General features: G+C 53.9%; 1 protein-coding gene across 1 annotated transcript; it reads left to right on the top strand.

Annotated features, from left to right (window-relative positions):
- Nucleotides 1-229: 229 nt before the first annotated feature.
- On the top strand, nucleotides 230-14536 carry GPR132 (G protein-coupled receptor 132). The gene is given in 6 exon segments (XM_036842077.1): nucleotides 230-233; nucleotides 391-1725; nucleotides 3377-3540; nucleotides 3887-4078; nucleotides 5569-5746; nucleotides 14391-14536. Coding segments are annotated over 6 exon segments (2019 nt in total).
- The last annotated feature ends 61 nt before the right edge of the window (nucleotides 14537-14597 follow it).

Here is a 14597-nt window from a genome sequence, read left to right as displayed (position 1 = left end):
AAAGATCCCATCTCCAAATCCAGTCACGTTTTGAGGTCCTGGGGGTTAGGACTCCACATATCTTTTTTTTGGCGGTTGGGGACACACAATTCAACTCATAACAGAAGGCGAATAGAGAATAAACTCTCTTCAAGTCCACAAGCAACACTTTGGAAAATGACTCGGTTAGTGACCAGGATGCAGGACGCGGTATTGCCAACCTTGTATCCTCGAGGCCATCGGCTGGGGGATGGGTGATTTAGGGTCACATTAGGAAACCATCTGGAAAACTTTAACCCTGGCGCGTCCAGTCCGCAGCTGACAAGAGCCTTCTTGCCCCTTCTTGCGCTATTACATCTGATTCAGGGGGTTCCCAGCGACACCCGCCCTCACGCTGTCTCTGCCCCACAGGAAACGCCACGCCGGTGACCAGCCCTCTGCCAGGGGCCCTGTCGACTGGCGTATCTCCCCAGAACTGCACGGTGCCCTTCAACGACAGCAGGGTGTTCCTGGTGACTGTGTACAGCACCGTGTGCACGCTGGGCCTGCCAGCCAACTGCCTGACGGCCTGGTTGACGCTGCTGCAGGCGCGCCAGGGCCACGTGCTGGCCGTCTACCTCTTCTGCCTGGCGCTGTGCGAGCTGCTCTACATCAGCACGCTGCCGCTCTGGGTCGTCTACATCCAGAACGGGCACCGCTGGCCCCTGGGCCCGCGGGCCTGCAAGGTGACCGCCTACGTTTTTTTCTGCAACCTCTACGTCAGCATCCTCTTCCTGTGCTGCATCTCCTGCGACCGCTTCCTGGCAGTGGTGTACGCGCTGGAGACACGAGGCCGCCGCCACCGGAAGACCGCCATCCTCGTCTCCGTGTCTGTCTTCGTTCTCGTGGGGCTCGTCCACTACCCGGTGTTTCAGATGGAGGAGAAGGAAACCTGCTTCGAGACGCTGCCGATGGACCGCGAGATCGCCGGGTACTACTACACGCGCTTCGCCGTGGGCTTCGCGGTCCCTCTGTCCGTCATCGCCTTCACCAACCAGCGCATCTTCAGGAGCATCAAGCTGAGCACCAGCTTGAGTGCCGCCCAGAAGGCCAAGGTGAAGCGCCTGGCCATCGCGGTCGTGACCATCTTCCTGTTCTGCTTCGCTCCCTACCACCTGGTGCTCCTGGGCAAAGCCATAGCCTTTTCCTACTACAAAGGAGACACAGGCCCTGTGTGCGCCTTCGAAATCAACCTGTACACGGTCTCCGTGGTGTTCCTGAGCCTGGCCACGGTGAACAGCGTGGCTGACCCCATCATATATGTGCTGGCCACGGAAGTTTCACGCCAAGAAGTGTCCAGAATCCACAGGGGGTGGAAAAAGTGGTCCATGAAGACAGACGTCGCCAAGCTCACGTATTCGAAGGATTCAGAGGAGGCACGATCGCCCACATAGCTCACAAACGGCTACGCCTTCCCCAAGCCTGTCCGCCCACCAGGGCCACCGCCGGGCGCGTGGGCCTCGCCATGCACCCTGGAGGGCCCGACTGAGGAGCCCTGCCGAACCCAGCATGGGAGTCCAGGGCCGATCGCTCGGCTCCCCACGGAGCCTGCCCGCCAGTGTCCACAGCGCCGGCTGCGGAGCCCCCTCTGGATGACACGCCACAGATTTCTCGTTCTTGGAGCTTCTGCCCCTTGGGGGGTCCCAGCCCCCCAGGCTTTTCCACTGGGAGCGGAAGCCCCACAAGGGAGGAGGCAGGACGCCGAGGGTAAGGGCGAGTCTGCCAGCTGCAGGGAGAGCCCGTGGCAGGCAGGAGGGCTTGTTCTGGCTGGCGCTCTCGGCTGTGAGCGCACCGCAGGGTCGCAGGCAGAGGCCGTGTGACCGCGTAGTGCTGCTGGCAGCCGGCACAGGCCGTGTGTGCGGCAGGTGCCTGTCAGCCTCCGCGTGATGGCTTTATTTTCCGTGCTTTTCTGCAAGCGTTGCTTGGATGACTGTGACAGTACGTGGCGGGGCCTTTGTTCTTCTGCCCCAGATCGTCGGTGCAAACTGTGCCCCTTCCTGCGGTGACTGCTCACGGGGCCTTGGCTGGGGCCTCTCTGTGCCGCAGACCCTGAGGGGAGCCGGGGGGCGGGGTGCACTCACGTGGCCTCCGGAGGGAGCCCCAGGTGCTCGTGGCAGCAATGCCCATCAGCCGGGAGGGCCGGGGGGCACCCCAGGCAGGGTGACACGCCGCCAACGGGCTCCGAGGACGGCGGTGAGTCCTCCGCACCGAGGCTTCCCAGCCCCGCTCTCGGGGAGAAGCCGCCGAGGGCCAGGCCAGGTCACAGCGCTACCTCCGTTCCCCCATCCGTGACAGGGCCAGTGACACCTACCTCAGCGGGCGGCCTTGGGGGCTGACCACACCCACCGCTTATGTTCGCATTTCCCTAAGGCAGCGATCGATGTTTTGCATTGTGAGAGAGCCTGAGAGGATATGTGATTCAGAAAATACGTTTAGAAATAAAAGCGCAAGAAAAAAAAAAAAAAAAAAAAAAAAAAAGCGCAAGAATACACGTCGGTGCCAACTTCCTAACCTGGGGTAATGTCATTTTATCTTCTCAGGCAAACGTTTCCCCTTAGGGACCTCTTGGAGGGCCAAGCCCTGGGGGGAGGGGCGTGCACCTGGGCTCTCCAGGTGATGGGCCGGCTTCTAGAACAGTCTGGAGTATTCAGGGCCGGGATCACAGGACGTTTCAACAACATCTGACATATGACTTCCCGGGGCTGCTGTACTAATTACTGCAAACTGGGGGGCGTAAAGCAAACAGGATTCTCTCAGCCTTCTGGGGGCTGGAGGTCGGAGATCAAGGCGTGGGCAGGGCTCCTTCTGGCGGCTCTCAGGGGAGCCGGTTCCATGTCTCGCTCTCGGCCTCTGGTGCTGCCGCGCTGCCCCCCCCCAGGTTCACCCTCCTCTCTGTCTCTCTTCTGTCTCTTTGGACTTAGGGCTCCCCTGGATAATCCAGGGTGAGCTCAGCGCTGCATCCTTAGCCAAAGCCTATTTCCAAATAAGGCCCCGCCCCCAGATTCCGAGGAGTAGGTCGAGGCGGATCCTTCCGGGGGCCACCAGTCTATCCACTACGGGGGCCACCAGTCTATCCACTACGAATGGCAGGAAGGAGCAAGAATCCTGCTCTGAGGCTCCCAGGGGAGGAGCGGCCCCCAGACCCACCGCCCACCCCTCGTCGCTCCGCACCTGTCACCGTCCACTTGGCGGTGACCGTGACAAACGTGGGAAGACACGGTTACCGCGCAAGCACCCCACGGCTGTGCTCTGGCCTCCCAGTTGCTGCGAAAACCTGCTGTACAAGAAAAAGAATGATGCCAGTCTGTCTTTTTCATTAATACCCTTTCTTGGCAGCCTCATGCCGCTTCCTTGGCAGTTTTAGGAAAAGTTCCTGGCATCCGAAATCCCAGCCTGGGGCTCTCCCTCCAGCCCCCTCACCTGGCAAACCGCCCCCCAGGACCGTCCTTGCACCCTAGCCTCTCGGGCAGCGTCACTGGCCCTGGGGTTTCGGCATCTTACGCCTCAATTTCAGTCACGGAGGTAAAGCTCGTGCTCCCACCGAGGGGAGCCGCAGGGCCTTGTGAGCAGGGTCCCCACCTCCGCGTCCATGAGAGTCCGGGGCTGCCGAAACAAGTGATCACAAACCAGGACGAAATGTCTTAAAACAGGAATTTACCCTTTCACAGCTCCGAGGCCCCAAGTCCAAAATCAAGGTGTCGGCCGGGCTGCGCTCCCTCCAGAGGCTCCAGAGGACAGTCCTTCCTGACTTTTTCAGCCTCTGGTGGCTCTAGGGGTCCCTGGGCTTGTGGCTGCATCACCCCAGTCTCTGCTTCTGTCTTCACGTGCCCCCTTTTGTGTCCCTCCGGGTTGCCCCTTCCGTCTCAAGGCCGCGTGGTGGGCCCCAGTGGCCGTCTGGACGCCCGGCGCTGGCCCTGCCGGGTCCGCAGTCATCCTGGCCCAGCGGCTCTGTGGCGGGGCACTGCTTTCTGTCCGCTCTCCCCGGGGAGCTCAGAGCCTGCCTTGCCCGCACCAGGGAGCCCAGGCTGGGCAAGGCGCAGGGGAATCGGATGGGGGCTGGGTGAGAACTGTGCCCGACGGTCCGCACCCTCCACCCTTGGCCGTGGGGCTTCATCCGCACTGGTCCGGGCGTAGCGGGTGCGGGAACCTTAGCGGTGGACCCGGCCTGTCCCCCCTGCCCCTCGTCTCTCCCTCTGTCCTCTCACGGGACTGTCTCAGAGGACCGCCTGTGTGTGTGTGTGTGTGTGTGTGTGTGTGTGTGTGTGTGTGTGTGTCATGTGACCCTGGACGCAAGCCCCCAGCCCCCAGCCTCCAGCGAAGGGGCTTCCCCGTTAGTTCACCACCACCTCTTCACACCCAGGCTGGGAACTGCCTACTTTTCCATCTTTTGCTGACATGATGCAACCAATAAACGGCCCCTTTCTTCCCGGGCAGGGTCCCATCAAGCGCTGCCCGGCCCACCAGCTCCCCACTGTGGTGGAGGCAGGGCTCAGGCCCCGGAGCCGCTGGCTCAGGAGAGGGGCTGCCAGGACTTTGCCGGGAGGGGTGGCCTGGAGGGTCTCCGCCCCCGGGAGTCTCAGAGGGTGCCTGCAGGAGACGTGGGGCCACATGAAATTAGAAGGTGGCTGCGTGCAGGGGCTGTCACCGCTGGGGAGGGCAGGCTCCGTGCTCAGGGCCCAGCCAGGTCCCAATCCGCCATCCACAGCCCTTAGTGGAGGGGCTGCCCAGAGGGGCCCCGAGGGAGGGGCTGGGCTCCAGTCACCTGCCAGCTCCGTGCTGGACACAGGGCCACCCAGGGCGTGAGGTGGCCCTGCTCTTGCGGCCGAGACCCTGGGGAGCAGCTGGGGAGGCGGTGGTCAAGGGCCCACCTTGGCCCGAGGCACAGTCTTCCCGGAGGCACACCTCCCCTCCCCCCAGGGCAGTCTTATCTTGGCTGAACCTTCCTTCACAGACCACAACCTTTCTCCTTCGTCTGACTCACGCTGCTCAGGGAAACTTCTCACTTTCATAGTGGGGTTACAGAGCCTGAGAGCTGGCCAGACAGCCTCCCCTCCCTCCATCACCCCCCTCCCTCTGACCCTCCCTCCCCCTCTTCCGCCCACCCCCTCCCTCCCTCCCTCCTCCCTCTGCCACCCACCCCTCCACAAAGTGCTCCCCGCGGTTCCGCGAGGTGGGGAGGGAGCCAGGCACAGTGAGGCCCACCCTTGCTGTCCTGGGGTCCATGGAAGGAGGCAGGGGCTGAGGAGGGGAGCCCCGAGACCCCTCGGGGCTGCCCGGCCACCTCGAGCAGCCCAGTCTACACTCCTGGGCTCTCTCCTCAAGTGTGTCCCAGACCAGCGCTCCCTGGAGGGACACCCTGCTATTTGTTCACTGATGTATTCCCAGCTCCCTGGACAGGGCCCGTTGCTGTTCCCTGAGGGACCGATGGTCGTGTGCGTGGGCGAGCACCCTGCCAGCTGGGGAGACCCACCCAGGCTCTCCCGACACTTCAGCACTCACATGTGTCCAAATATTTGAAAAACCAACAACCTAACAGCCCCGTCCCACCAGACACACCCCGGCTCCCAGCCCTGCCAGATACACCCGCACATCCGGTGCAGGGTCAGGCCCCCTCGGGGGCCCACCCTCACTCCGCCGGGCTCGCGAGTGGCCGCAGCCCACAGGTGTGCCCACCGGGCGGACCCCGTGGGGACAGGCCCAAGGAGAAGCCACGGCAGCGGCGGAGGAGGTGAGTTCTGAACGGTTTGGCTGGGAATCCTGGGGTCACGTGGTCTGGAGTTGGTCTAGAAGGGGCGGCACAGCCCCAGGAAGGCACACTGCTGCCCAAAGCCTCCTGACCCAGCGAGAGGGACCTGCCGGGGAGGCCCTCCTGAGCGGACAGGAAAGCACGCTGACATTCGTGGGAGCGCTCGGTCCTAGCGGGGAAACAGCCGCGCTCCCCGTGTTACTCTAAGACCTTCCGGAAACCCCGGACGTCGGAGGACAGCTCGCTTTGGACGAGGTATTTCACCCCCACCAGCCCAGCGTCGTCACCTGTGATCTGGGAATGGCCACAGGACCTGCCCGTAGGGCTGTTGGGGACGTTCACTGACATCTTGTCTGTCCCCCGCTTAAGCTGTGCCTGACACCGAGTGGGCGCTCAAGACTTAGAGCCTCGTTTCAGCTTCCTGGGTGGTCTTTCCCCGGGGTCCTGCGAAGACCCAAGTTCTTGATGACCAAGGCCCGCCCGTCCCAGTGACGGCCCCTAGAGGGCGCCCGCGAGGCTGAGCGCACCGTGCATGTCCGGCCCGCGGCCGCCAGGGGGCAGCACCACCCGAGGAGGCGGCGGCGGCGGACTAGGCGGCCCCACCGCGGCCTGGGTCTCAGCGCCCCTTCCTCGCCGGATCCGGACCCCTTAGAGCGGTTCTAACGGGAGAAACCGCAAGGGGCCACGCAGGCAGGGCGTGCGGAGGCGGGCCCAAAGCCCGGTCTGAGAAGGGGAAGAGAAGCCGAGAGAGGCCCTGCGCCCGGTGACAAGTGACAGTGACGTGATGGTTGACGGTGACATCAACCTGTGCTCCCGGCCTCGTGCGAATCCGGAGAAACTGCAGGGTCACGGGGCTTCGGTGCTGGGCCCCGGGGGATGGGAACACACCCCTGGGGCGGGGAGGGCGGGGACCAGCAGGGCCGGCGGTGGCCCTGTCACTGGGCGCCGGGCAGAGCGGAGGTGGCCAGGGCCGCGCAGCAGGGAGGCCCTCCCGGGAGGCACCCAGAGCGCACCCGCCACCAGCCGGGGCAGCTGCTGTGGACACGGTCTGCCGGTGCCTCACGTTTACACGTGACCCAGCAACGCCACTCCGAGGGCGTAGCCAAGAGCGTTGAAAGCATCCGTGTACACAAATGCTGGAAGCAGCATTATCCCCAGTAGCCAGGTGTCCATAGCAAAACGTGGTCTATCACACGACGGACTGTTACTCGGCCACGAAAAGGAATGAAGTTCTGACAGGTGTTACAGTGTGGATGAGCCTCAAAAACATGCTAAGTGAGAGGCCAGACACAAAAGGCCACATAAAGCATGATGCCATTTCTAAGAGGTGTCCAGAATAGGGAAATCCATAGAGACAGAGGGGAGATGAGTGGTCGCCTGGGGCTGGGGGCGGGGCAGTAGGGCGTGATAGCTAAAGGGCAGGGGGCTTTTTCTGAGGGCATGAAAGTGTTCTAACATTGACTATCTGTGGATACACTAAAAACACTGGTTTGTACACTTTAAAAGGGTGAGCTGTATGGTATGTGGTCACATCTCAATAAAGCTGTTTTGTAAAAAAAGACACATCAGACCCCCTTCATCCAGCCTGCAGCCCCAAGGCCCCTGAAGGGACATTCTGGGGCCACCACGGCTCAAAGGAGGGTGGGCTGAGAGGCCTCAGCCCCAGTGGCCCCTATGTATCCCCCACTCATGGCTCTGGGGCTCCACAGCCCCCTAGTGACAGAGGCCTAGGTTTCAGGCAATGGGCAGGCAGGGTGGGCAGGGTGGCTGAGGGTCCCCAGTGGGCTCTGCCCTCAGCCCTGCCAGACCACCTCCCAGCCTCACCCCAGGGTGTCAGGTGAGGTAAGCAGGGTACCTGTTGTTTCTGATGCTCAGGAGATAATCACCTTCCTCCATCATGACCATTCCTGACCCGCCTGGAGATGACAGCCCACCCTGCCCTGCCCGCCCCTCCACTGCTGGGTTTGGGCTCTGGGTGGGCTCTGATTGCTTCTCAAGTTTCAGCCTACATCAGAATGCCCTGGTGGGCCTGTTGAAACACAGACAGACAGAGCCTAGCCCCAGAGCTTCTGGGTTGGAGAATTTGCATCCATAACAAGTTCCCAGAAGATATTGCTGCTGGGGGGTGCAGGCCTACACCTGGAGAACCTCTGCCCTAAGCCAAACACCGTTGGAAAGGCATGTGTTCAATTCTGGCCAGTGAGAGGTGGGCCAGAACTTCAGTTTGCGTCCTGGAGGAAAGGCTCTCTCTTTCCCCAGAACTCCTGTGAGACTGGGTGCAAGGTCTGGTGCTGCTGCAGCCACTCTGAGACTCTGGGGGCAAAGCCATCTGAGCAGGAAGCCCACACACAGGGGAGGACCTTTGTGCTCTGCACCTGCCCATCCTGCTCCTTGGCCTCTTCAGGGTTAGTGGCATTTGCCTCCAGTCCACCACAGCTCCTGTGCCCAGGGCCTGCTCCACATCAGAAGGTGTGCCAGCCACACACTGATCGACCCCTTTTACTTCCTTCAGCTCTCTCACGCTGCCTCCCCTGCCGTGTCTCTTCAGTTTCACAAAGACACCGTTTTCTTTCCTTTATTATTATATCCATGTATACTTATAGAAGTTGCACTTTTCCTAAACGTTTGCTTGCCTATATAGGTACCCATGGAAACTATATAGAATTATTTTGTGTATATACTTTTATCCAACTTTTAGTTTTGAAATAATTTCCAGTTTACAGAAAAGCAGCACACACAGTTTTGTGGAATTAAAGAGACTAAAGTAGGAGCTGGGACAGGCCTGTAGGGGAAGCTCTCATGCCTACTATGCATTATCAATTACCCCAAACAGGAACGACGTTTACCTACATCTCCCACAAAAGGCGCCTCCAATTACAATCCAACAGGAAGAAGAAAACCTCTCTCTGCCCCACGACAGCCCAGTCAGGGGCTGTAACAGCCCAACCAATGAGAAGCCTTCATACTCGGGGCTCTGGGCTCGCTCCCACCCTTTGGGTATCACAGCCCCTCCCAACTCCCTTCTTTTCCCTATAAAAGCAAGTTCCTCCTCCTTGTCCCCTGGATTTGCCTGGGGTCCACCATAATTCACATACGCAGAATTGCTGTTCCTCTGGCTATTCCTGAATAAACTCACTTTTGCTGGTAAAATAACTGGCTACTATATTATTAAAGTTGACATATTTGGTGTCAGAAGTGGGGTCCAAAGGAGGCAAACCCCGAGAGATGACAGCTCGTGGAATGCAGCGACGTGCCCACACTGAGCCCCTCGTGCTCATCACGTCTGTGAGTTGCCACCTGCTTTCGGTTTGGTGCGTCTCCTCTTGGATTCCACGCCCCGCTCTTTTGTGTGTTGAGCTCTCAGACTTTACATGGGACCTGGAAAGGTTTTGTCCTTTCTGGTTCAAGGCGTTGTCCTTGGTAAGTGCTCAGTTGTTTTCTGGAGTGCGGCAGCAGAGTTCTCTTTTGGGGATCACGCTAACCGGGACCTTTATTCCCTTTGGAATCTGGGCTCGGACTCTAGCAACTATCTTGGTTTCAGAACTGAGGGAAATGGCATCCCAGTCTCCTAAATTCTCTGAGGGCAGCCCGCCTTCAGGACTCTGGCCAGTTTCATATTCAAAACTATGGACCCCCATATGCACATTTTAACTAAGTGGGCCAAACAAATTAAAAGTAATCCGGAATTACAGTGCACATTATGGGGAACTTTAATCTCAAACTCATTTTTGTTAGGATTACATTGGAGGACCGTGGTCCTAAAATTAAACAAAATGAATGGTAGATTTATTTTTATTGGCACCTAAAAGCTTCCAAATGTGCACAAAACTCTAAAATTGCCTCTTTGCAAGGTACCGTTTGTAAATTTGGCCAAAACAACAACAAAACCTAGAAAAGAACAAAATGGCTTATGAAGCCTGGGGCTCCTTGTGTTACCCTCCCCCAGCTTCTTTGTCTTGCTTGTCTTCCCTGCCTGCTTTGTCTCAGACTCCACCCCTTTGTCTCAGGCCCCACCCCCTTGTCTCAGACTCCACCCCTTTGTTTCAGATCCCACCCCTTTGTCTCAGGCCCCATCCCCTTGACTCAGACCCCACCCCCTTTGTCTCAGCTTCAGCCCTTAGCACCATCTCCCTCTCTCCTCCTCAGCAAAAACCTGCCCCTTTAAAATTGGATCCAAATGCTAAACCTTTAATTACTGTTTCTACCTTAACTGGAGCAAATAACAACTAGAAGGAAAGATTTAAATAGCAATTGCCCTAGGTTTTTGATTATAGACAAATATACTCCAAAACTTCTAGGAGAAAACTTGCTTTCTGTTTCTGTTTGTTGAAGCTTTTCGGTAAGTCACCATCCTGTTCTAAAGGCGGAAACTTTGTTTGAAATAAGTCCACCTTAAGGGGCACCCTTAAAAGAGAGGATTCCAAACGTCTCTGGAGACCATGTAATGCGTTCTTTGATTGGTATGCAGAAGCTTCTAAAAGACAAATTGACTTCATAAACAGCTCTAAGAGGATCCTTACAGCACAGTTTGGATCTAACTATTCTTTTGAGCTTATATCTAAGACATGGCTAGAATTTTAAATGAAACTGTAAGGTCCCTGTTTGCATCTATCTGTATTTTCATGTGTGTCTATATATGTGTTGTAGTTGTGTGGTATTATTTTTCTCTTCTATCTCTGGTTGTTATTGTTAACATTAATTTGTAAAAGGGCTCTAATTAAGTGGTTTAAAAACAAACAAGTCATTATATGAATTAAAATATAACAGACTGGCCTAGGTGCTTTTGGGGTTTATGTGATCTGGGATTAATTTGGTGAATTAAAGCTAACTTGGAGTTGTTGGTTTAATTAAAATAAACATATCTCTGGAGTTATCAACTCTGAAAAGAAGGCAGCCATTCTAAGACCTAAATAGACATTTTTCCAAAGAGGATATACAGATTGCCAACAAACACATGAAAGAATGCTCAACATCATTAATCATTAGAGAAAAGCAAATCAAAACTACAATGAGATATCATCTCACACCAGTCAGAATGGCCATCATCTAAAAATCTACAGGGGCTTCCCTGGTGGCGCAGTGGTTGAGAATCTGCCTGCCAGTGCAGGGGACACGGGTTTGAGCCCTGGTCTGGGAAGATCCCACATGCCGCGGAGCGGCTGGGCCCGTGCGCCACAACTACTGAGCCTGCGCGTCTGGAGCCTGTGTCCCGCAGCGGGAGGGGCCGCGATAGTGAGAGGCCCGCGCACCGCGATGAAGAGTGGCCCCCGCTTGCCGCAACTAGAGGAAGCCCTCGCACGAAACGAAGACCCAACACAGGCAAAAAAAAAAAAGTAGCTATTAAAAAAAAAAAAAAAAGATATGTACCACAATGTTCATTGCAGCACTAGTTACAATAGCCAGGACATGGAAGCAACCTAAGTGTCCATCAACAGATGAATGGATAAAGAAGATGTGGCACATATAGACAATGGAATATTACTCAACCATAAAAAGAAACGAAATTGAGTTATTTGTAGTGAGGTGGATGGACCTAGAGTCTGTCATACAGAGTGAAGTAAGTCAGAAAGAGAAAAACAAATACCATATGCTAACACATATGTATGGAATCTAAAAAAAAAAAAAGGGTCTGAAGAACCTAGGGGCAGGACAGGAATAAAGATGCAGACGTAGAGAATGGACTTAAGGAGACGGAGAGGGGGAAGGGTAAGCTGGGAAGAAGTGAGAGAGTGGCATTGACATATATACACTACCAAACGTAAAATAGATAGCTAGTGGGAAGCAGCCGCATAGCACAGGGAGATCAGCTCGGTGCTTTGTGACCACCTAGAGGGATGGGATAGGGAGGGTGGGAGGGAGATGCAAGAGGGAGGGGATATGGGGATATATGTATATGTATAGCTGATTCACTTTGTTATAAAGCAGTAACTAACACACCGTTGTAAAGCAATTATACTCCAACAAAGATGTTAAAAAAAAAAAAGAAATGAATATGCTCAAACTACAATAAAAGATTTAAAAATTAAAAAAAAAAAGCAGGCATTCTACCTGAGTTATTTATTTATTTATTAATATTTGTTTATTTATTTAGGCTGCTCTGGGTCTTAGTTGTGGCACGTGGGATCTTTTTTAGTTGCGCATGCATGTGAGATCTAGTTCCCCGATGACCAGGGATCAAACCCGGGCCCCCTGCTTTGGGAGCCCAGAGTCCTACCCACTGGACCAGCATGAAAGTCCCCTACCTGGGTTTGTTGGTCAGACAAGACAAGTTCATGTTATCTTTGTTAAATAATTTGTCAGCAAGAAAAATAACTGGGTATGATAAAATTTTTCATGAGTGATCTAAATATGACTGTTGAAAACAAATGAATTGAATGGATGTGGATGAGATACAAGTTTGTAGGTAAACCTTTTAAATAGGTTCCTCAGACCTTTTTGGTAACCTGAAACCTTACAGTTTTGCTAAGTTAAATTAAATGATGGGTAGTCATTAAATATCTAGATTATTCCCAAATAAGATAAAATACTGAAACATAACTAAAAATAGTTTCATTCACTTTTGGCTTCCTTTACAAAGGAAATAAAGATATTTGGGTCTATTGGTAAACATGCCGCATTGTAAAATTTACTACAAGGATAATATGCTTTTAAGAATTATGAATTTTATTGATAAATTTCTAGTAACAGACCATTCATAATTGTTTAAAACTAGTAGAAATAATAAAAGAAAACAACTCTATACAAGGAAAGTAGGATGTGTGTTTTTGGTAAGAAAAGGTATGAGGAATGGAAATGCACTTTGTTGAGGGAAAGAAAGTACTTTTGTTCTAAAGTGAATCTGATTGTTTCAGAATAGGAAAAAGGAAAGACAGGACAGAAGCTGGATGGTAATACTAAGTTGTAGGTTTGTGGAAAAGGAATCTTAAAAAAAGGAAATTTATGTGTGGTCAAGATGGCTAAAATTGAATTGCTATTACAAGGGTTTTAAAAATAAGCTTTAAAAAATAAATAAATTAAAAAAAAAAAAAGCTTTAAAATCAGTAGTGTACTTATGTAAAACTAAAACCTAAGTTTCATATGCTAACAGGACGAGGTTTTCTTGAATTGTTGCCTGCTTCTGATAAGAGATTGTGAAAGGTTTTTCCTTACCTTTTAGTAATCTGCTTAGAAAACCAAAATTGTGTTTTACCCAGATTATTTCCTGTGTTTCAGGTTGTCTTAATCAGGTATTTGATTACTTACGAAAACTGAATCTTCTCAATATTAAAATAGCTACATTTTGCTTACAACTATGTAACTTTTTAATTTATCTTTGAAATCTTTTATCATTACTTCAGTCAAATAGATAATTAAGCATCATTTCTTAATGGTCCATTGTCCTGTTTGAGCAAATGTCCAAAATCTTTTGATATTTTTGACAAACTTTCCAAAAGTTGGGTTCTAAGTGAAGTCTTTCTGACCTTGAAGTAACTCTGGGCTCTTCCAGCAGGCCTTTGGAAAAGCTCAAAGGATTTGTCTCTCACCCGGTAAAATGTTAAACTAATCAGGCTTATTTGATGTTAAATTACATGGGACACTTGTTAAAGAAGAAGGAATACTAAACCTTTTAACTTTATATTTGTATACGTATGTATTAATATAACTATTCCAAAATTGTATGAAATTCCCAAAATTCTGATATGTCCTGATATAATGTCATCAGTCATAATTTAAAAGTAGATGACAGAAATAAGATCTTCGTTGAGCTTGGGGATTTCCCTTGTTGTGTAGTAAAGAAAGGAAAGTTGCCCAAGGAGAGGTGTGGTCTTTGCCCTCGGGTCCTGGGAGGGGATGTCCTGCCAGCTAGTAGTGTTTTGCTGGGGGCCTGGGGCCACACCACATAGTCTAAGTTGAGAGTTAGGGTGGGGGTGTGGAAGCCCCGAGCGAGCACGGATCCTCCTGGCTCCAGCCTCCAGCCCGACACACGGAAGATGTAATCTTTATCTCTGCATCCTTTCGCAGTAATAAACCATGACAATGACAGTTTTCATCTAGTTTTGTGAGTCCTTCTGTGTATCCTATTTAGGACCTCTCCATTAAGAAGTTATTTTTTAAAGAAACCTCCTCTCCTTTCCATTTCTTTTTAATTAATTAATTTATTTTTGGCTGCGTTGGGTCTTCGTTGCTGCGTGCAGGCTTTCTCTAGTTGCGGCGAGCGGGGGCTGCTTTTCGTTGTGGTGCGCGGGCTCTCGAGCGTAGGCTCAATAGTTGTGGCGCACGGGCTTAGTTGCTCCGTGGCATGTGGGATATTCCCGGACCAGGGCACGAACCCGTGTCCCCTGCATTGGCAGGCGGATTCTTAACTACTGAGCCACCACGGAAGTCCCTCCTTTCGACTTTTGTGATTTCATTTCTTACAGGTAAACCTGAAGCCCCTGGAGGGACGAGCAGTCCAGGGAGCACAGACGCAGGGCTTCCCTCCTCCACCCCGTCCTCTCCCCTCCCCCACCCCGTCCTCTCCCCCTCCCCCACCCCGTCCTCTCCCCCTCCCCCACCCCGTCCTCTCCCCCTCCCCCACCCCGTCCTCTCCCCCTCCCCCACCCCGTCCTCTCCCCCTCCCCCACCCCGTCCTCTCCGGCCCTACCAGCCCCACCCTCCGGAGGCCAGCGCAGGCGCACTGGGGCCGCGCGCGGAGACCTGGGAGCCGCCGGGGGCGGGGCGGCCGAGGGCGCGGGCCCAACGGCCAACGCGGCCGCGCGGGAACTCAGGCGCCAGGCCCCGCCCATGGTTTGAACCAGAGGCTCCGCCCCCGCGCCCGGCCAATCAGCGGGCGGGGCGGCCGGCGCCACGGCGA

Source organism: Balaenoptera musculus, chromosome 2, assembly GCF_009873245.2.
Source record: "Balaenoptera musculus isolate JJ_BM4_2016_0621 chromosome 2, mBalMus1.pri.v3, whole genome shotgun sequence".
Taxonomy (NCBI): Eukaryota; Metazoa; Chordata; class Mammalia; order Artiodactyla; family Balaenopteridae; genus Balaenoptera; species Balaenoptera musculus.
This window is presented reverse-complemented; position numbering and strand designations above follow the sequence as displayed.